The sequence below is a fragment of the Lynx canadensis genome, chromosome C1 (genome assembly GCF_007474595.2).
Source record: "Lynx canadensis isolate LIC74 chromosome C1, mLynCan4.pri.v2, whole genome shotgun sequence".
Classification (NCBI taxonomy): domain Eukaryota; kingdom Metazoa; phylum Chordata; class Mammalia; order Carnivora; family Felidae; genus Lynx; species Lynx canadensis.
This window is the reverse complement of record NC_044310.1, coordinates 214,496,615-214,519,858: the sequence shown is the minus strand read 5'-3', so window position 1 is coordinate 214,519,858 and position 23,244 is coordinate 214,496,615. Positions and strand designations below refer to the sequence as shown.

Sequence of the window (23,244 nt, the reverse complement as noted above, 5' to 3'; positions counted from 1 at the left end):
CCCCCTCTGCTCCCTCTCACACCCCTGCCCCTCATGCCAGCGTGCACTCACTCATCCTCTGCCCTTCTCCAGCCCACCCTTCTGCTCTCGCTTCTTCCTCGGCCAGCTCAGCTCGGTCACTTCCACCCAGGTCCCCTGATCTGCCTGCTTCCTCATCATCAACCCAGCCTCGCCTCTATTCCTTTATCACAGGCACGTGACACGCTCACCAGAGATTCTGGGGAATCAGGACACAGTACAGCCCCAACCATGATCCATCTGAAATGAGGTAGACAGAAGCCGAGGAAGCTGTAAACCAGAACCAAGCCCGAATCAAATAGATCAGGCAACAAAAAGGACACAAGACAGAGCGAAGGCTGCCCTCTCAAGGAGAACTGCACCCTCTCTTGGGCAGGGGGCTCAGCACAGGGGCTGCTCTGCAAGGGAGACCACACTCCTTTTCCCAAACGTCCCTCCTGCGGCCTACGATGCTTGTTCTAGCCGTACCATCTGCACGAACACCTGAACGCATTCTGAGCCCCCAGTGCTACAGAGCGAGGAAATAGAGTTTAAATGATCAACTTTGCCACATCTACAGATGAAATGTCTCCACCTACACAAGTGATCGTTGTAGACCCATGATGTGGAAGGGCTTACGATGAAAATGTAAAGTTACACACACACTGCTCTGCGTATAACATGGGAAAAGCAGCATACGCCCCCGGCAAAAGCCTGAAGGGACTCGGAGAAAGAGAAGAGCTGCTGAACTGTGACCTTTCCTCCCCTCACTTTAAATCTCCTCTAGAACCATTATTATGATGTAAGCACTCTGCACAATAAGGGGGTAAGCTGCCTGCACGTGTTCCGGTCCCGGGACGCTCCTGGGGCCCGCCCCCCAGCCCACTCACTCGCCCCTTCTCAGTGGCCAGTCCAGCCCCCGGGCCCACAGAGATCTGCCCCACGCTTGCACTGTGTTCTGCCCTTTCTGCTGTTACACCTGTCACGGGACACTATAATCACTTCTTTTCACGTCTAACAGGCTGTGAGAAGTCCCTGAGTGCAGGGGACATGTTTATCCATGTCCGTCTGCCCTCAGGCGCTGGGCAGAGAGAGTACCTCCACGCTGGATGCTTGAAAGAAGGAAAAACAAGTCTGTCCAAAACCTGCGTCTTTTCCAATTGGTTTCTGTTTGTTTTCAGAAATCAGAATGCCAAGGTACAGCCGGAGTGTTGTCAAATTGTTGCTGGGCTCTCCAGGGGTAGATGAGAAGTTTTCACACTGTCAAACTTAAGGGAAACACACACACATACACACACACACACACAAATGGACACCACCCAGGGACACACAGACAGACACACACATGGACATACATACACGGGCGTGCGCGCACACACACACACTCACACTCACACAGAAAAAGGAGCCGGACCCAACCCATGGCTGCTCCTCAGAATCCAAAGACGCACGCTCCCAGCAAGCTCTCGGCCCAGTACGAAGGGCATTTGTAAGAGGGTAACAGCGACCCACAGCATAGGCATAGTCCACTGCGACGAACGAACCATTCAACATCCTCTCTGAAGAGAAAGACGCAACAAAGCCTCCTTCCTGGCTCACGCTCACCGGCACAGAGCCCATGTGCATCCTGCACGGGGAACAGCAAGCTTCAAAGAGAACCCCTGGCCTCAAATCAAGACCTAAGAAAGTGTGACCAAGTGCACAGATTACTAAGGAGCCTGTGCGCATCTGGCATCACAAGGGTGTGAGTCCCAAACGTGGCTGCACTGCAAAATCATGGAAAGCACCGAAAAGTCACCCACTTACAAATCGGCATCAGAATCTCTGGGGATGGTGCCGATATTTTTTTCCCAAAGGGTGCTCAGGCACAGCCAAGTTTGGGAACCGCTGCCCTGAGTAAGCAGAAGGTGGCGACATGTTACCTTCTGACCACGGCATGAACACGAAGACCTCCCAGAAGAGACAGTTGTCACCCTACCTTTGAGGAATGGACAGGTCTGTAGAGGGAACTTCAGCAAAGGGCCCCCATACAGAGGAGCCCCACCAAGACCAGGGTGACCTGTGCACAGGGTACCGGTTCCCTACAAAAAGCAGGTCGGCTGGAGCAGGTCCATGGCGAGGCAAGAGGCTGGGACAGCTGGGGAGCGCCACGTCCCATGGACTGGAGGAGGTAAGAACTGAGGTGGCCCTTGATGATTTACGCTGCTTTTAGAAATGGGCAGAATGTGACTCTTTTTAATGGTTTTATATTTCAGGCATATTCCAGTCAAACTTGTCTTTCCTCTTCAAGGTCCAACTCAAGTGCGGTTGCTGCCAGGACCCCAGGGATAAGAGTAAAACAGCCCGACTGCTTTTAGGGCCAGTGAAGTCTAGAATAATCCACAGTGATTTTAATTAGAAGTTATTATTCAGCAAACAGAGAAAGTATGAAACATTTCACTTAAGAAATGTAAGTAACTCAAACTAAAAGAAAAAGGTCTAGTTAAGTACCAAAGGATACCATAAATTAATTTGGTCCACTGGTTTCAATTTAGCCACTGAATAGATAGGCAGTGAGTGCCTATAACCATAATGTTAACAACAGCCAACACTTACGTCATGTCTACATTTTATCAGCTCATTTAATCCTCACAGCAACCCCATAAGTAGGTACTATTATTATCCCATGTCTCAGATGAGGAAGCTGAGGCTCAGAGTTGTTCAGTGACTTGCCCAGGGCCACTCAGCTAGTGAGCTGAGATTCATGACCTGGCTTCCCAGTCCTTGTCTCTGAGCCCTGCTGCTTCTGCACAAGGTCCCACGCTGGGTACTTTCAGCAGTGAAAAAAAGAATATAACCTAGTTCTACTGTCTAGGTTCTTACACTTGAGGAAATACAGATCCCAGACATTCAAAGACAGAGTCCCTGATTCCTCTGGGAAAACCAGAACATGGAACACCACATAGCACGTCATTTTCCCCAAAAATGAAGTAAAGGGTAACCGAACCTGTTACAGCCTGAGTCCCTAACACACAAGCTGCGTAACTTATAAAGCCCCGTCCTTTCCTTGGGATCCTGTTCCCCCACAGCGCTGGCTTTCTCGGTCCCTGATGACATCAGCTTCCGTCCCCGCCCTCTGGCTGCTCAGGGGGGACCCAGAGCCCCACCAAGGGAGGGTGCCGTGGGCACCCCCACCCACCAGCCTGGGGAACGGGACGTGCACCTGGACAAGACCAGAACTGGCTGCTGGTCCCAGGGCCAAGGTACCGTCCAACACCAGCACCAGAGCCCAAGGGGTTCGAGGTGGGGGGTCAGGCCTCAAGCTCGTGATGCTGGGACAGCAGATGACCTCCCCGACAGAGGTAAAGGGCTCCAGAGTGCGGAATGAACTTCCAGAGAGCCACCGTCCTCTCCCAGGCAATGCGGGTGCAAACACCTCGCAATCCCCATGGGCCCCGGACTCCCTGCCATCCAAGGGACACGGGCCAGTACTCGGCCTGCACCCGCCTGCAGTCAGCCCTCAACCTGCTTCCCGCTGTCTATCAGCAGCACCTGAGTCACCCTCCGATGACGAGTCCCTCGGTCCTACTTAGCTTAGAAAACCTTCACTAAATTCACCTCGGCTCATTCTACCTCCCTCAAAAGGGACAGAGCCTCTGACACCAGCAACCATGAAGTCAGCCTCTGAGGTGAAATTTACAGAACTGGAGGGGTCAGTGATGCACCCCTGGTAAAGGGAGGGCGTCCACAGCCACCCCTGAGTCTGGCCCTGCACGCATGTACCGTGCCTGTACGGGCCTCGTGCAGAGCTGCTTTCTGGGAAAGCAGCAATTACCAACTGCTCAAAATCCCATTTTTCCTCACCACCCTACTGAATTCCCAAGTCATGCAAGACAAGGAACAGCATGGTACCAACGAGAAGTGCCTAGCCAAAGCGCCTGCAACCCTGCTCTCCATCCGGCCCCTCCTCTCCACAGTAGCTCCATCGAGGCTTCCACACGTCCCACTGGGCCACAGCAAGGCCACCCGTCCGACCTCCACACATCCATGCTGACCTCCTCTTCCTGCAAGACCTCGTCTTCGGCAGCAGCCAGACTTGTAACAAAAACAGTCACCAACCCCGGCTTTGGTGACTTAGAAGAACCTTAACGGCTTCCCAGTACCCATGACAAAAAAGTCCAAACTCTGCACGGCGTGGAAAGCACTTCACCTCTGACCTCTGCCCATCTCGCCGCCCTCACACGCTCTGCCCTCTCTGGCGGGAACCACTTCCACCCCCTGGACACTCGCATTGCTGGCCAGGGCTCCCTCTCAGCCTCAGGCCTCCAAGACTCTCGCCCCTGACACCTGCCCCCCACCGCAGCCCCGAGCTGGTTCCTCCCCGGCCCGCTGCGCCCACGGAACCACACACCACGTGAGGGCAGACCTGCCCAGCCGCCCAGAGTGAGCACTGGAAGCGTTCTGCTGGTGAGATCAGCCAGAGGAACGGGGCGGGGCCCAAGTCATCCTGGAGTCAGTGGCAATCAAGTCACCCTTCGAGCAGTACTGTGTGGGGGCTCTCAGGTACAGCAGTGAGCAAAACTAAACCCTTGCTCTCGCGCAGGAGATGCTACAGCCCTGTGACAAGCAGACCCAAATGGACTCAGAGGAGGGGCTCTCAGGGACGGGGAGGGGGGAGGCAGGGGGGGGCAGGGGGAATGGAGCTGTGCCACGCCCCACTACTTGGACTTGTTTTTGCGGCCTTTTGACACTTCAAGTAACATTAAAGGAGGTGATGACATTTCATCGAATCTTTATTAAAATAGGACAAAGCTTTAAATGATGAAAACACTGACTTGGCAAAATAAGTAAGAGCACTAAACTCTGATGGCCCTGCTCCTCCTTGCACACTCTACAGCTCTATGCCGCTCCGGGAAGGTCATAAAAGAAGCCAGTGCGGGACTGGAAGACAAAATCACCACCGAAAACTCAAAGATAAAGAGATCAGGCAAGGGGGAAATCCAAATCAATGAAAACATTTGGAAGCCCAAGAGAAAATGGAAAATCTTTCCCGAAGCAGAAAATGACATTAAACAGAAAGAATTTTTAGAATCTCTCTCTATCTGGGTGCCTGGGTGGCTCAGTCTGTTAAGCGTCTTGATTTTAGCTCAGGTCATGATCTCCGGGTTGTGAAATTGAGCCCCACATCGGGCTCCGTGCGAAGCGTGGAGCCTGCTTAAGATTCTCTCACTCTCCCTCTCCCTCCTCCCCAACTTGTGCTTTCTCTCAAAATAAAGAAATTAATTAAAAAAAACAACAAAAACCTCTCTATCAAATGAGAATTGGCCAGGAGATAAAAACAAGGCAAAAGTAACATGAAAGCTATGCTGGATGGGGGTAAAAATCATAAGGAAATGCAATAGGAAATAAAATTAAAACTTTCCTAAATAGAATCTGGGAAAATCAACAAATTTAAATAATGCAGGAGAACTCGACAGACACGGAGATACAGAACCCTCCTGGACAAAACCTGACACCTTCATCCGCCTCCACGGGGCTGTGCCGATGGCACCACCTGTCCAGTGCCCGCCCTCCGTCCCCCTCCACTCAGAACCAGCAGCAGGTGGTCTCCCGCCGCCTCCTACATACCCTCCGCCCTCTCCCTTCCTCCTCCAGGTCACCCTCCACATTGCAACCAGAGTATAACATTCTCACACTGCAAGTCTGGGAAATTCACCAAACGGAACGATTCAATGGTATTACCTGGTGAAGGATGAAGCCTGGAGCCCTCCCCCTGGTCTCTCTCTCCCCCCTCAGGCCTCAGCAGCCACACAGCCCTTCTTCCGCTTCTTCACACAGGCTGTGCCGTGTCCTCCATCACGAGGCCTTTGCACACACTGGGCCCCTGACCTGCCCCATTCTAGGGTGCCTACAGGGGCACACACCTGCACACACTTCCTTCAGCTGATTTACCACTAACCGGTCTTCACATCTCAAGGAAAATATCACCTCTTCAGGGGCAGTCCTCCCAACTCCACCCCAGTACCAGTGGGGGGGGGGGGTCCTCACTATGCAGGCTTCCTTCCCTACCACCTGTTTCAGCTGTCACCTCTTCCTGCATGCTGCCCTGAGGCCCGAGGAGGACACGAGCTTGACGAAGAGCCCCTCTTTTCTGCTCACCAATGAAACTCCACCACTGAGAATGGTGCTCCGCCCTGGGCAGGCCCTCAATAGACATATTCTGAACCAATAAATGAGCAAACAACAAAGTTCCCAAAGAACAAGACAAAGCACATGAACCAGAACTATACAGAAAATAAAAGGAAAAAAAGATCTTTGTAAAAGTTGGAAAACCAAAAGCAAGTCTGGAAGACAGAAGATTTAGTATATACCAGACAAACTAGTAAGCAAAATCCAACAGCACAGAAGAGAAAAAGAATCCCAAAAGATTTCAAGCAGAAATGTACAGATATCCTCGACGATAACGACAACAGCAAGGCTAGCTTCAGATGCCTCCCCTCCAACACCAGGATCAGAAAACATGATGTCGTTGGAATTATCTAATAAAAAAAAAAACAAAAAAACAAAAAAAAAACACCATATTTTGTTTCCTTTGTGGAAAGCAGAACATTCTACATTATTTTTCTTTGTTCCTCGGTGCCTTCTCATTTTCATTAGTGTAATACAAACAACAGTTGGTGAAAGAAAGCACTGAGAAGCGTGTTCTATGTGACTAAACACCCTGTCAGTTACAAAGGTTGACCAGAAAAGGACATCACCAACTGGGCTGGCTATAAGCAGATACAGCATAAGAAAATCTGTGAATTATAAATGTATTTTTTAAAGGAATTTTAAACTCAAATCATTAACAAATATCAACAGTGCACACCACTCACAAAAATGCCAAACAGAAGAGAGGTACCAAGGAAGCATCCAATCAAGAAAGCACAACAGTCAGCCACCAAACACAGGAGTAAGAAGTGCACGAACCCTGACAAGTAGAAAATGTCTAAAGTCCACTATTACAGGCAAAGAGCTCCAGACTGAAGTAAAACAACTTCTAACCACATACTGCTTACAAGAATTACAATCTAAAATAACAAGGAAAAACTGAAGCTAGAAGTGAGGGTGGGAGGGAAGTACACATTCTTAAATTCTGAACAAAAAAAGATGGCAATATTAGTATCACAGTTAGTGGTAAGAACTATTCAGTGTAAAAAAGATCGTACCTTATTGACAAATGGTTACTCAGGAATGGTTAACATCCTGGTTAACATCCACGTGCTTTTTTTTTAAAAGAGCTTCAGAAATGATGAAGGTGAAACATGTTGCAAATATAAGAATAAAATGACAAATATAATTGTCCTGAAATAGAGTAATTCTTCATCAGTCTATGGAAGATCAGGTAAATTAAAAACAGGATCATAAGAAGACCTAAATAACAAATTTCATAAATGACAAAGGCCAAACATTATTCCCTTTGGTAAATACATCATCCTTCAAGTAAATGGTATCTCACGTTTTATAATCGGTGATCTTAATGTCAGACACCTATAAATATCACTGAGTGACAGGATGCAGAAAAAATTAAACTAGTGACAACCGCAGATTCATTCATAAGTGGATTCACTCATAAGTGGAAGAGGCTGAGACGCTAAACAGAGCTTCTGGTAATACCACAGGACTGGTGGGAAAAACACAAATTCAGAGCCCAATAGAGAACGAATACCTCAAATTTATAGATGAGACTTCTGAAGGAGTATCCCATAAGGAGTGCAAAGAGACCGGCCAATGGAAAAAGTAAAGCCCACATTCAAATTAGCTCTATCACAAACTGGATTTAAGATAATCTGCTGCTACCCTGCTTACCTAACTAGAAGCAAAAGTAAATGCTCTCTAAGGGAAGACACCATCACCTGAGCATAAAATTATCTTGACAGTTTTCCAACAATATTTGTCAACCAAAATAAACAGGCATGCAAGAAAAAAAGACTAAAGGAACAAAAGCCAACAGAAAGGCCAGACAATAGAAGAAGACCCATAAAAGAACCAGATATTTGAGTTTTCAGACATAGACTTTAACATAAATATGCTTAATATAGGGACTTTGGCAGGCAACTAGAAATCTTTTTTAAAAAATCAAATGAAAATTCTCAAGCTGAAAGACAAAAGAACTGAAATGGATTTTTTTAAGTTCGTTTATTTATTTTTGAGAGAGAGACAGAGAAAGCAAGGGAGGGGCAGAGGGAGAGAGAGAGAGGGAGGAATCCCAAGCAGACTGTGTCCGGACAGCACAGAGCCCAGTGTGGGGCTCAAACCCACGAACTGTGAGATCATGACCTGAGCCAAAACCAAGAGTTGGACTCTTAACCAACTGAGCCACCCAGGTGCCCCCTGAAATGGATTTAATAACAAACAAGAAAGACCTGAAGAACATCAAAAGATAATAATGATAATAAAACACCCCGAGAGAAAAGAATAGAAAATACTCTTTTTAAAGAATACAAAAAACAAATGGAAGAGAGTGAAAAGATCTAACACACAAGCCCCAGAATAAGAGGAAAAAATGAATGGGTAGAAGCAACACTTGAAGAAATAATAACCAAGACTTTGCCCAAACTGACAATAAAAGGAATCTAAATCCATAGATTTCAGAAGTGCTAGGAATACTAAGCAAGATAAATACAAAGAGCTGTGCCTGGAAAAATCGTAAAAAAACATAATAAAAATTTTTAAAGTAGTAGGAAGAATATACTACTCCATCCAAGGAGCAACAATGAGTTGTTAATGAGTTTCTAACAGAAATAATGGAAGCTAAAATACAAGGACTTTTTTTTTTTAATGTAAGCTATCTGTGCAACGTGGGGCTAAAACTCATGACCCTGAGACCAAGAGTCGCATGCTCCACCAACTGAGCCAGCCAGGCACCCCTACAATAACATTTCTAGATTGCTCTAAGAAAATAACTGCCACGCTAGAATTGTGTAACAAGCAAAAACATCCTTCAAAAAGGTGAAATAAAGGTATTTCAAACAAAAAGAGAAACCTATACTAAAGAAATACTGAAGGGAGTTTTTCCACACAGAAGGAATATTACCACAAATGGATCACAGAAATACAAAACGAAATGAAAAGCAACAGAAAGGTTAAATATCCATTATAAATCTAAATGAAGGTCCTATGACCTTGAAGGTCCTATGAGGCTTCAAATATTTATAAAATTTAAGAAACCAGCAGAAAGGCTAGAGGAGAGTACAGAGATGGTTGTTTTTTATTTAAGTACCACAACTTAATTGTAATTTCAATTATGACTTCAGCAGCAATGAAGAGTATAGAGAGTGTAAAGGCTCTAGGGTCCTTGCGTTATCTGGGAAGCACTAAAAGTACTTCTTTATTACTTTAGTACTTTAGTACTCTTATTAGAATTTAATTAAAGTCAAGGATGTATTTTGTAATCTGTAAAATATACGCTAAAATAATGCATACACTTGTTTTTAATGTTTGTTTATTTTTGAGAAAGAGAGACAGAGCATGAGCAGGGGAGGGGCAGAGAGAGAGGGAGATACAGGATCTGAAGCAGGCTCCAGGCTCCAAGCTGTTAGTGCAGAGCCCAATGAGGGGCTCAAACCCACGAACCGTGAGATCATGACCTGAGCCGAAGTCAGACGCTCAACTAACTGAGCCACCCAAATACCCCTAAAATAATGCATACAAAACAAGCCGTAACAGGGGCACCTGGATGGCCCAGTCAGTTAAGTGTCCAACTTCGGCTCAGGTCATGATCTCACGGTTTGTGTGTTTGAGCCCCACATCCGCTGGCTCTGTGCTGACAGCTTAGAGCCTGGAGCCTGCTTTGGATTCTGTGTCTCCCTCCTTCTCTGCCCCTCCCCTGCTTACACTCTGTCTCTCTCTCCTTCAAAAATAAATAAACATTAAAAAAAAATTAAAAAAAATTAAAGAACTGAATCTTAAAAAAAAAACAACAAGCTATAACAGAAGGTAAAAAGAAATAATTAATCCATTTAAGAAAGGAAGAAATGTGTGAAAAAATATAAAAAGACAAAAAGAATATGTTAGATTTATACCCAAATACAAGAGTATCTAAACTAATCACAGATTAAAAATAATCCAACCCAACTGAAAATATAATCCAATTAAATAATACAATGGTTAATTTTAAAAACCACGAAACCATATGTTGCTTACAAGAGATACACCCTATATATAAACAAAAAGGCTTGAAAGCAAAAGAATCGAAAATTATGTACCATTACTTACAAAATAATTACCAACCACAAAAAAGCTATTGCAGCTATAGTAACATCAAAGTAAACTTTAAGGCAAAAAAATATGAAGAGAACAGAAGGTTATTTCATAAAAGGCTCAATCTAGTAAGAATATAAAATAACCCTAAATCTATATGCACTTAAAAATAACCCTCTACATATATAAAGCAGGACTAGCAGAATGAAAACAAAAACCAGGTAAGTCCAAAATCACAGGAGATTTTAATCAATCTTAATAACTAATAGGAAAAGTGGAAAAACAAATCAGTAGGTTATAAAATATTTGAGAAAAATAACTAAACCTTTGTCCTAATCAACTGCATACAGGAACTACTGAATCTGAGTTACAGTCAAATGCACATGGAACATTTATGAAAACTTGTAGGTGATAAAAAGTCTCATCAATTCCAAAGGTTTAAACTCACAAAGTATATTCTCTGATCATAGTAAAATTAAGCTAGAAATCAATAACAATACAACAAGAAAAATCCCCAAGTGCCATGATATTAGGAAATGTACAGATCACAAAAGATACAAAATAATATACATTATGAGTCCCATTTATATCAAATATCTAAAACCATCAAAACTAATCTACAGTATTGGATGATCAGGATAGTGTTTACATTTGGAGAGGGGAGGGTAACCATGACTGTGAGAGATCACGAGCGGAGCCTCTCTGGGCCTGGATATGTTCTATCACTCAATCTGAGTGGTCATTACACATCAAGCTTGCACTTATATTCATGTATTTTTTGGTAGGCAAGTCATTTTTCCATTTAAAAACTTATCTGAAATATATAGTTTCAGTAAAGTGGAAATTCTGCATTGATAAACTCCTTTGGAAAGTTATAGTAGTAAAAATACACCTTCAGTATAAATCTGTAATTTTATGATCATAAAGCTGAAAATAATTTTAAAACATGTTAGAAAATGAGAAGGAGGGGCGCCTGGGTGGCGCAGTCGGTTAAGCGTCCGACTTCAGCCAGGTCACGATCTCGCGGTCCGTGAGTTCGAGCCCCGCGTCGGGCTCTGGGCTGACGGCTCAGAGCCTGGAGCCTGTTTCCGATTCTGTGTCTCCCTCTCTCTCTGCCCCTTCCCCGTTCATGCTCTGTCTCTCTCTGCCCCAAAAATAAATAAACGTTGAAAAAAAAATTAAAAAAAAAAAAAAAAAGAAAATGAGAAGGAAAGAAGCATGAAGGTAAATGAGAATTTTTACCTGGTAACTTCAGCCCCACCATTACTAGATGAAATCTACTTTAAAAGAAAAAAAAAAAAAAAAAAAAAAGACAGGGGTACCTGGGTGGCTCAGTCAGTTAAGCATCCAACTTCAGCTCAGGTGGTGATCTCATGGTTCATGAGTTCGAGCCCTGTGTCGGGCTCTGTGCTGACAGCTCAGAGCCTGGAGCCTGCTTCCAATACTGTGTCTCCCTCTCTCTCTGCCCTTCCCCCATGCTCGCTCGCTCGCTCTCAAAAATAAAAAAGACAAAGCACTAAAACTATCACAACCAGTGAGGGCAAATTTAGATAGAGAAAGCCAATGAGTAAGGTAATTTGAACCCTAAAAATACAGTGTCTAACTATCTGAAAGCCCATGAAAAAAAATAATTCATAAAGAGAGAAATTCAAATAGCCAATGTTCAACCTCACTTTGATAGTTGAAGAAACAAATCAAAACAAATTACCCTTTTTATTTGAGAGAAAGAGAGAACGTGAGCAGGGTAATGACCTGAGCTGAAATCAACAGTTGGACGCTCAACCGACTTGAGTCACCCAGGCACCCCAACAAATTACCATTTTTTAAACTATCAAAATGGCAAAGATATCCTAAAATGTTAAAACATGGTGTTTGTAAAAGGATTTAAAAAAAGAACTTTTAGGGCGCCTGGGTGGCTTAGTCAGTTAAGCATCCCACTTAAGCTCAGGTCATGATCTCACAGTTTGTGGGTTCAAGCCCCACATCAGGCTCTGTGCTGACAATGCAGAGCCTGCTCAGGATTCTCTCTCTCCTCTCTCTCTGCCCCTCCCCTGCTAGAGCATGTGCACATGTTCTCACTCTCTCTCTCAACTCTCTCTCTAAAAATAAATAAACTTAAGAACAAAAGAACTTTCATGAAGTCCCACTGATATAAGTTCTAAGGGCAAGTTGGCAATGAGATATGAAAAGCCTCTAAGTTTTCAGAGATTAGTATTAACATGTTTAATCATCAGAAACATATAATTTCACATTACAGAGGCTGGAACCTAAAGCTGGCAAATTCCCTTCTCCTATTCACGCCACTTTTTTGGCCTTGTGAGGGGGCGGCCCCACCTGAAGGTGAGAAGGCAGAAGACACCGTGAGCTCTACTCCCCATCTTCTGGAAGGTCCCACTGCCGCCAGGCCACCAAGGAAGAATCTGAAGGCAATCTCTACATCTCCAGCCTCACCCCAGCCTCACACTGTTCTTAAAGAACAGGACGACAAGCAGACCCCCTCTAGTTACATGAGCCTCGTTTGTGACACCTCCTCCATCCAGCCTGTCTAAAATCTCTCCCCTCCCCACATACCCTCCCCCATCTCCCTTGGCAGTCTCTTGTCCTATGGGCCCTCATTTCTTTTTAAATTTTTTTTTCAACGTTTATTTTATTTTTGGGACAGAGAGAGACAGAGCATGAACGGGGGAGGGGCAGAGAGAGAGGGAGACACAGAATCGGAAACAGGCTCCAGGCTCCGAGCCATCAGCCCAGAGCCTGACGCGGGGCTCGAACTCACGGACCGCGAGATCGTGACCTGGCTGAAGTCGGACGCTTAACCGACTGCGCCACCCAGGCGCCCTGGGCCCTCATTTCTTAACGTTATAGCTCTCTGGCCATCCGGGGGAGAAATAAAAATGGAGCCTTTTGTACTGTGGAGCAAATGTACTCATGCTTCTCAGCTACAAAAGGTTTCCAACTGCAGCAGCTTTCACGGACTGATTGTAGCAGGCAGGCAATTTAGTAGACATTGTGCAATTGGGGAATTACTCCAGGAATAGCTGGAAAACCAAATGAGATGTCCCAGGAAACGTAGCAGCTTCTGGACAAATGCATTCGTCCTGCACTTGCTCCTGGCGCACGTGTGCCAAGCACTGGCCAAGTCCACGGCCGGGCCCTGCCTTTTGGGAGGGCCGACTTCAGACAGACCCACACAGGGACTCGGGCAGTTGGCTGTATGGTAAGCACCAGGTTCGGGGTGCGGACGAGAAATACTGCAGGGGTGACTGAGGGGGAAGATCATCAAGTATGAATTTTAAGCCAAGAAAATACTTCTATTGCTCACAGCTCCGGAACTGCCGGACTCTCTACGGAAGCATGACTGGCGGGAAGCGGGCCGTGAACTCGCCCCGTGTATCTCCATGTTCCATACGCCATCATGGATCACTCATGGGATGAGCTTGCCTATCTACGCATGTTTCTGGGTAACCTCAGTATTAATCTTTCTCTTGTCCCCTCTCAGTACATCCTCAGGTGAAAAGGCAGTTTTTAAAGCACTAACGAAATCAAAAATAAATGTGAGAGAATCGGTGCCTCGTCCCTGAAGGCTGGGAATCGTCCATGACTACCTGACAGAGATGTGGTTCCAGAGGTTTCTCCAACACAGACTGCCTCCACATCTGCAAGTCCAGTGTGGGCACTCTGAACACATTTCCCATAGAGACAACATACAAATCAGGGTTCACTGTCGGAGCAGGCTGACAGAGCTCCGTATTAACTCACGTGGTACCAAAAGCATAGTGCCATCCTATTGTTTCCATATTTTTACCGAGATATAATTCCCACACAGTTCACCCTTTTAAAGTGTACAACTTAGTGGCTTTTAGCATACTCCCAAAGTTGGGCAACTATCACCTGTATCTAATTTTAGAACATTTTGTCACCCCCTGAAAAAAGCCTGTACCTCCAGCAACCATTCCTCCCTCCTCCACAGGCCCCCGCCCCACCACTCAGCTACTTTCTGTCTCTACAGATTTGCCTACTGTGGCATTTCATATAAATGGAATCATCAAATATGTGGCCTTTTGTGTCTGGCTTCTTCCATTTAGCTAACGTTTCCAAGGCTCATATAAGTCGTGACCTGTATCACCCATTTTTCAGAGGCCTTTTAACAGCTCCTACTTTGTACCTCAAATGGAATTCCATGTCCAAGAATTTAAAGAAATAATCAGAAATGCACCAAAGGATCTGTGTACAAGTGCATATCACAATATTACTTACGATAGGAAAATACGTTCAATGTAGGGACTGGTTAAATTTAACACACATATACGCTGAAATACTATGCAACGTTAATACACAAGATTTTAGAGGATATTACAAATGAAAAGGCTCACTGTTAACTAAAGAAAGAAGGTTAAAAAACCGTATTTTATAAAATGTATTTGGTGGGAATGACATCGGCCGAAATTATTACCAGTTATCTTTGGGTAATAGGAATATGGATTGTTTTAAATTTCCTATTTACATTTACATACTTGCAAATTTTCTTCAATAACTGGATCAGAAAAGTGTTTTGTCTTTTTATTTTAAATTTTTTTTAATGTTTATTTTTGAGAGAGAGAGAGAGACAGAGCGTGAGCAGAGGAGGGGCAGAGAAGGAGGGAGACACAGAATCCAAAGCAGGCTCCAGGCTCTGAACTGTCAGCACGGAGCCTGACACAGGGCTCAAACCCACGAACCAGGAGATCATGATCTGAGTCGAAGCTGGATGCTTAACCGACTGAGCCACCCAGGCACCCCTGAAAAGTATTTTGTCTTTAATCACACTCTTCTACTGGGAGAAAAAACAACTTTCAGAATGTGAACAGAAAGGCACTCAGAGTTCAATTAAGAGTCCCTCGTGTTTTCATCACATAGACAATTTCATTGTGTATATAATTATATACATACACACACACATAACGAAAATGAGAATAAGCTAATCAGTAGGTTGTTTTTAAAAGTTGTGAAAAGCAGAAAAGAGACAATGAATATAAATGCAGAAACTCAATTAGGTGCCAGAAAAAATGGAACTGATCAATAATCCAAGAACTGGTTCTCATATAAAACAACAAAAGTGATGGAGTTTAAGAAATCTGACAAGAAGAACAAAAGCTAAACAAAGGCAATTAGAAATACAAAAGGGATAAAACCAGACACACTGATGTTTCAAGTGCAAATAATATACGCCACTGAATTTGAAGGTGCAGGATAAGGGGGAAAGTAAAATACAAAAATGGAGTCAAGCAGTAAAAAAGCTCCAATCATCAGAAAGCAAAAACAAACCTTTTCATAGCCTTACCTCCCTGAAGAGTCCTTATGACCGCGAATTTAAAGTAATTTCTCTCAGCTTTTCAAGAAACCATCAATTCTAAAGCCATATAAAGTGTTCCAGAACACACAAAGTTATGGAAAGTTACTAAATGAATTTTATGGGGCTAGTCCAACTCTGAGATCAAAACAGCAAAGGCTACCTACCTCCTACTCCAGAGGAAATGTCCATCCATACACATTAGATAGGAAAAGCCTAAACAAAACGAGGTTGTAAAATCTAACGTGACCAAGACCAACTTATTATTAGGAAGTGTGTAAATACCTAAAACCAACATGATCAACTAAATTAATGCTCAAAACACCCCAATAAAAGTCAACACCTCTTCCTATTAACACTCTAAAAGCCACAAATCACAGAATAATCCACTTACATAGTTTTCAAAGTATCTCCCCAGCTAGTAAGTAGCCAATAAAATTGATGGTGAAAAAGTAAAAACATTCCAAGTAAAACGAAGAATCAAGTAAGAGAGACCACCAGGGAAGTCTGACTAATTCGATAAGCCATGAACCAGAACCAAGAGCAGTTAGATATATCAAAACAAAATAAATAAAAGTTTAAACGGAGGAAGAAAAATCCCATTTGCAACAGCAACATCAATAATCAGCCCATAAATAAATAAAACAAAACCTGAAACTATCCAAAACTAACATGCAAAATGTCAGATCCTAAATGTAAAGAAAGTTACGCACTTTGATGGAGTTACAAAAGAATTGAAAAAAAAAAAAAAAGAATCAGGTAGCATACTTTACTTCTAGATGGACTAGCTTAATCATAGAAACATACTTTTAAATACTCCACTCCTGCCCTTAGAATCACACTTTATACAGAACGATTTTAAAGTCAGCCCCTGAAACCAAAATTACAGTCACACCAGAAATGCTATCTATATAGTGATTAAAAAATATGAGGAACATTTAGATCAACTGACATGGAAAAATATCCACCATAAATTCTCAAGAGGGGGGAGGGAAAAAAAAAAAAAGCAAGTGTAAAACAAAAGGATCATAAAAATCTCATGGTGTATGTGGGTGAAGACACACATATTTAGAAATAAAGATAGGGGCGCCTGGGTGGCTCAAGTTGGTTAAGCATCCGACTTCGGCTCAGGTCATGATCTCACACTCCGCAGGTTTGAGCCCCGCGTCGGGCTCTGTGCTGACAGCTCGGAGCCTGGAGCCTGGAGCCTGCTTTGGATTCTGTGTCTCCCTCTCTCTGACCCTCCCCCGTTCACACTCTTTCTCTGTCTCAAAAATAAACAAACATTAAAAAAATTTTTTTTTTTTTTTTTTTTTTTTAAGAAATAAAGACAAACACTCTAGAGTGAGCATCTGGCTACCTCTGGACAGTGAGGTCACATGAATTTATGCCATTAGAACTTTTGCAAAAAGTACAACATAACTGCTAGAAATTGGGCAGTTGGCAGGGGGTGCGAGGACAGTCTAAAAGTAAAGAAGAAATACACCAAAATATCAACAGTATATGTCTTGAGGTAGCTGAATTATGGTTACGTGCTTCAACATATTTTCCCGTGTTTTCCAAATTTTCTACAATAATCATAAGAAACAAAGCTCTGTGCAAAACCTAGAGAAATGTAACAACACGTTAAAAACAGTTCACTTGGACCCTCTTGTTCTTTCGAGCTTACATGTGCCAAATTCCCAGTTTTTCTCCAACCACAGTATGATTTTCAACATTAAATTCAAAATTTACCAGGAAGCATTCCAATCAGAGAAAAGAACTGCTCACACGCACGTGTTCAAATTAAAAAGGAAAGCTACACACGGTGAAGAATCGAGAAAGGTGTGGTCGGAGTCTTACCGTGAAACTGTTGTTGACGTTCTTGGTGCTGGATTCAGCCACGCTGGCATCTGTCAGGTCCACCTCGTCAAATATGATGGACTGCAGAGAGGCACAGGCACCACGGTCAGTGCGCGGCCAAGGCACCCAGCCCAGCATTGCCCCCCCACTCTCCTCAACCCTAGTCAAACACCCACAGATGCCCACGTGCCTGGAACCCTGGAACCTTGGAACCTTGAGCACTTGACACTTGAGGACTAAAGGTGCAGTGACTACACACGGAGCCCACAGGTAGAGCTCCGGGTGTTAATCCAGGAGTTCATTAGTGATTGCATTCGTGGAAACAAAACAAAACACTGTGATTTCTGTATTTAACTTTTGTACTCCTCAGCATTTTTTTATATGTGAAATATGCCTTCCCACAGAGTCCACCTGAGGGAACAGGGGTCCAGACTGAGGATCTCCTTTCCTTCCGGTTTTGGTTTGTCCGGCCAATGCACTTAGCGGGAAAGGTCCTGGCTGAAATAAATGATTCTAGGAAGAGAGACCAACCCAAATAGAAGGGATGTGGCCATGAACAAAAAAAAAAAACAAAAAACCAAAAACCAAGGGAGCAGAGCAGAAGGAATTCAGTCCTGAAGAGAGAGACCACCAGACTCCAGGAGGAGGATGGGAGAATGAGTCCTGGGACCTTCTCCCCAGCCCATTTGCACCCTCACTCTCCCCCTCCAAATCCCCTCATCAGTCCACACCTCCCACTTACCTTACTGTCCCCTCTAAGAGGAGTCCACTGGGAACCCTGGAGGAAATGCTAATGACTTAGAAAGACTCAGCCTTTTAAGCAACCTCCTCCCCCCACTCCATACACACAAAGAACTAAAATAACTATGAGTGTTTTGTTTTGTTTTTTTAAATGAGGGATGTGGTCAGAACCCTATCTAAACAAGTTGTTCTGTTCAATTTCACATTTGAATGCACTCTCTAGGGATACATCTCCAACACAAATCTGGAAGCTGAATCATTTACATTTTAATACCAAAATATAAGTATTGACAACAATACTAATACTGGTATTCAGAATACCAAAAACTAGCTTTGCATTTACTGCATTTATGTAACACAGCAGTAATTTAGTAGGTTTGACTGGCTCCTTGTCTTCCACTAAGCTGCCTGGTGGCTCTCACGGTTAAGCTCACATACAAGATTGCACATGGAAAGAAGGACCACGGCTAGAAGCCTAGAGACAGAATCTCAGTTCTGCTCACACACCAAGAAGCCCAACATACTTCAGAAACACTTTCAATCAGTTTCACAGATATTTACTACCTGTCTCCAAACTAAGCTGTACACGTTAAAGTTGTACAGATTTTGCTTGCCAATTATACCTCAATAAAGCACTTCTTTAAAAAAGACGTTTTAATTTTAGTCCGTATAAAAGAGTTCTAAGGCTGTGACCCCCCCCCCCCAATCCTTCCGAAAGAAGGATCTCTAACTGTAATTTGATTATTTCTGTGACATTTCCCCTTTTCTTCATTGGTGACATATGACATTAAGGAAAGAGAAAAATGAGTAAAAGTGTCTGTAAGAAATAGAACATGGCTTGAGACAAATTAAAGCTAGCACCCTAGAGTATTGCCAAACTCACTGGAAGTAACAGATCCAAGAAGCGAAGGTTTCTCCCAAGACGCGGACCCCGTAGGAACCCTCTCCCCGGCGGCCCCTCCACCGCATCTCACCTTGGCCGTTTTTGCATAGTACAGCGTCCGCCCCCGCAGCTTGAAGTATCTCCTTTTTGATCGCTGGAATGAATTGTTCTGTTTGGTCAGCATCCCCTCTTTGATGACAGTCTGAAAACACAGAAATGACTCATGAGCAAGCGTTTGCATGGTGCCCTCGGGCCCGTCCGGCAGAACTGCACACAGATGGGCCAGTGCGTGCATGTCCCTAACGGGGCAGTGGCCTAACTGAAGGAGGGATTCCCCCACTCTCCCCAGACCCTGACTACTTATGGACCGGCCGAGCGCGCTGCTTGGGGGGGGGGGGGGGGGGGGAGCGGGCTACACGATTCTCTGAGGGACACCAGCGTGCCTGAGTGGTGAGGTTGTCTGGGGCCCAAGGTGTGCCTGGCCATGCCCTGGGGATCAGCAGCAGGGGACATGAAGGCTTGCAGGCCAACAGTAGGCAGCAAGGGGCCAGAGCATTTTCCAACTTCAGCGTTTGGTATTTTTCAGCTATTCTTGGCCCCGTCTCCGTGTTCTCTGGCTTCCTGCCATTTCTCAGGATCCTGTTGCCAAAACTGTCGACGTAGGTTGCTGTGGGGTTCAGCGTAGCTCCAGGCCTGCACCCCACTCAACCGTCACCCCATTCACAAGCTAGGCATGTGCCTCCGCCCACGCTGCAGAGAGAAGTTCCATGACCAAAGTCACGAAAACTCCTCTCATCCCATAAATCTGATGCATCCGCCACAAACTGGAGTTCCCTTAACAATCTAGGTGGACAGCACTCCACTCACCTTGGCTCAATTAAAGCCAAGAATGGGACATGCCTTCTCCTGGACCTGCTTCCCTCTTGTGCTGTCCCCTGTGCTGGTCTGACAGGACAAAAGGAGCCCTGCAGAGCACTCAGAAGTTAAAATGCTCAAGGAACCACTTGATCATTACACATCTGAACCGCTGGGAGCCACTAAGAGTCAAAACGAATAAACAACGCGCATGAAACAAGAGCCTGGCTCTCGGCATGTGCACCCCGTTTTCCCCAGCTGACAGAAACGGCCATTCTCCACAGAGTCCCACCATGGAGTCAGGCAGAATGCACAAAACTCGGCTCAAGTACACAAATACGGTTCAGAGGAGTTTGGGTTGAATTACCCAATCCCACATTGCTTTGCACTCTAAGTAACTTCTTTAAGAAAGTATCTGTCGGAAGCACTTGGGTGCCTGTGGCCACTGAAGACGACGTAAGACAAAACCAGACACAGAAACTTCACGTAACCCAAACACATCACAAGGCGAGAGTGGAACACCGGCGCTGCCCGGTCCCAACATCAGCCAACATCAGACAGAGAAGTGGGGAGCTTGGGACGCAGTCACCCCCCACCCCAAGAAGCATGACAAAGAAAGCCTCCCGTCCCACACACACCACTAACACCGGGTCAGGCACCAGAACCCCAACCTGAGCAGCCCAGGGGGGGCCTGGGATTGCGGGCCGTTGCTCTCTCCTTACCCTGCCACAGGGCATCCTCTCCATGGGCCTCCCGGGCAGGGGAGCCGCACGTGCCGGCTCCCGACCACGTGCCAGGTAGCATGGGGTCTGTGCGGGTAGGGCTGGCCTAGCAGGACGAACAGCAACCTTCTCCGACTCCCAGGAGAAAAATCACTGAGGAACCTCCTTCCTCAGGTAATTAAAGAGTGCCGGCAAGAGAGAGAGGAACACAGCATCACCCAGTGATCAAAGAACAGACTACTGACGACAGTCACAGAATGCAAACTGCCATCCTTAGCTACAGGACGGCGCTGGCCTTTCTGAAGTGCGGGAGCATGTGCTGAACCAGAGGCTGATCCTAGGCGGAGAGAAAGCCCCACCTCTGAACCCAGGAGCTGCAGGTAGAAACCAGTCCTCGGTACGGAAGGACTACCAGGTTGTCTCCTCACATTGTTTTCAGACCCAAGTACACATGGGACACTCATGTCAACGTGCTCTTCAGACACCTGATGCAGACCCACGGGCGCCAGCACTGCGCTCCGGGCCAGCCTCTCCTCCTTGGCCTCAGAGGCCTCGCTCACAGACGAAGCACCTCTCCTCGCCCCCACGCCTCTTGCTTACCTCTGCAGGGGGGGTCACCACTTCCATCTCTTCCCTAAATGCAAAGTTTAAAAAAAAAAAAAAGACGGACGACGACGACAACAAAACCAACAAGCTCCGACCCAGAAAAGTTATTAATAAGTTATCTTTAAAAGATAAACACTGCAGTATTTTTTCTTGCATCTCCCGCCACACATCTCACACATAAAAGAAAAGAAAAATTAAAACACAATCCAGTCCACCACACACACACACATCTTTCAGAAAGCGGATGAGAGCTGCGCTCTTGGGCTACCCGAGGAGGGCCGCTGTTCTATTTATAGAACAAGAGCACTCAGAAAAAGACTCTGGTGGGTTTCAGCGGAAAAGGCTGGGGAAAAGATAAAGACCAGTATTTCTTTGAAGCTTTCTCAGAAACTGCGTCTCTTCTCCTGATTCGCTGCTCGAGAATACTACAGATATGCTGCAGAATATTTTTAAACACTCAGTCAAAAGCAATGAACTAAAAGTGGTCAAGAAAATAACACCCCTGAATAATCTGCTATGTTTTGCATTTGGCAGCTTGTAACTGGCACCCACAGGAAACACTGCTCAGCTGGCAGGGCTCCTCCTCATGCCCAACAGAGCGGAGAACCAGCAGTCAAAACCCCAGACTCCAGCACAGCTCGCTCAGGGCGTGCTGGGCGGCCAGGCTCCCAGAACCGTTTGGTCAAGTTCCGTGCGCAAACAAAAGGGCCCACTCTGTCCTTCCAGCCATCCAGGGCACCTTCATTACCATCAGGAACAAGAAGGGACAGATTTGAAACACACTCAGGCACTGAGAATCAGGTAGAGTGCGAAAGCGAGCCCCATGCCCACCCCCAAACAGGGAGGAAGGAAATCCCCAGGCTGGACTCCAGGGATGAAACCAGCAATCTTCAGCCTGGGCGCCACGGCCACCCGCAGTGAGCAGACAGACCGCTCCTGGCCCATGGGCGAGACTACCCGGGCACCTGCTGCTGGGGAAGTTCAAGTCTCCAGTCATCCTGCCCGGGAACAAAGGGCTGAGGAACGCAGCTCTGGAAATGCCCTTAAAGAGGCTTCAAACCAGTGGGCAGGGAAAGGCGAGAGCAGGCCCCACAAGCCCTACTCAAACCTGCTCTCAGATCACTGATTGTCAGACCTGTCGGTCTCCGGCCTTCATGTACACTTTGGAAAGATGGTTCTGGCCGCAGTGTGGAGGAAAGGGGGAGGGAAATCTGGAGGCATGCAGAACACTCCAGAAACTCTTATAAGAGGGCAACCGGCAACAATGAGCATCTGGGAGGGAGACAGGAAGAAGACGGCCACAGACAGGGGCAAGGAGGACTCAGGTCTCATGGGTGGGGGGATGGGGGCCTCGTCCGGGGCATGCCACAAGGGCCTCGATGCTGCCAGGGCCAGCTGAGCAGAGAGATGGCTGCGGATAAGAGGTCAGGGCGTGAGAGAAGGTTTAACAGGGAGGAGGTGCTTCAATGAGGCCCGTATGGAGGAGCAGAAGGAGAGCAGGCGCGGGGAACAGGGAATCCCAGGACACCGGCTCGGGTGCAGAAAGGAGGCGGGAACCCAAACGGAGGATAGAAGAAAGTGGGCACAAGGCCAGGGGCGAGGAGAAAAAACCCAAGAGGACACACTGATGATGCCAACTGGGAGGAGCCGGAGGAGGACCTGCCAGGGCGAAGCCAGAGTACAGCACCCCAAATGTGACCGGGACGGGAGGAAGCAAAAATGGGAGGTGGGTTTTTTTTTTTAACCTGCACGTTTCTTAACTTTTTATAAACGTGAAATCATAGTGCACATACCGTACTTTAACTTACTATTTTTTCTGTCGAGATATATTGTCAACACCCGTCCATATTAGTGAATCTACCTCTGTCAGCTGCAGAGTATCTCCCTGTACTGATGTGCTTTATCACTCAGCTCACGCCCTGCTGCTAGAACAGGTGGAATGCTTCCCCCCTCTCAATACTACCAACAAGGCTATTGCTACAACAAAACACCTGCACGTGTCCTGGGCTATTCCTTAAAGCAAATGAGAAGCAGCAGCATTTGGGGCT

The 23,244-nt window shown here is 45.8% G+C and overlaps 1 protein-coding gene across 6 annotated transcripts in view; it reads right to left on the bottom strand.

Annotated features, from left to right (window-relative positions):
• Positions 1-23,244, bottom strand: part of DGKD (diacylglycerol kinase delta) — a 111,813-nt gene that overhangs the window by 66,993 nt on the left and 21,576 nt on the right. For 2 of the 6 annotated variants that reach the window (XM_030323715.1, XM_032594541.1), the window contains 3 exons: positions 19,105-19,215; positions 17,801-17,902; positions 17,390-17,470 (listed from right to left, as the gene is read on the bottom strand). In XM_030323715.1, coding sequence (XP_030179575.1) covers positions 17,390-17,470; positions 17,801-17,902; positions 19,105-19,215 — 294 coding nt within the window. Of the gene's footprint in view, positions 1-17,389; positions 17,471-17,579; positions 17,662-17,800; positions 17,903-19,104; positions 19,216-19,456; positions 19,562-20,590; positions 20,756-21,190; positions 21,484-23,244 lie in introns of those variants that run through there. The other 4 variants (XM_030323719.2, XM_032594540.1, XM_030323718.1 and 1 more) reach the window with 4 other exon arrangements.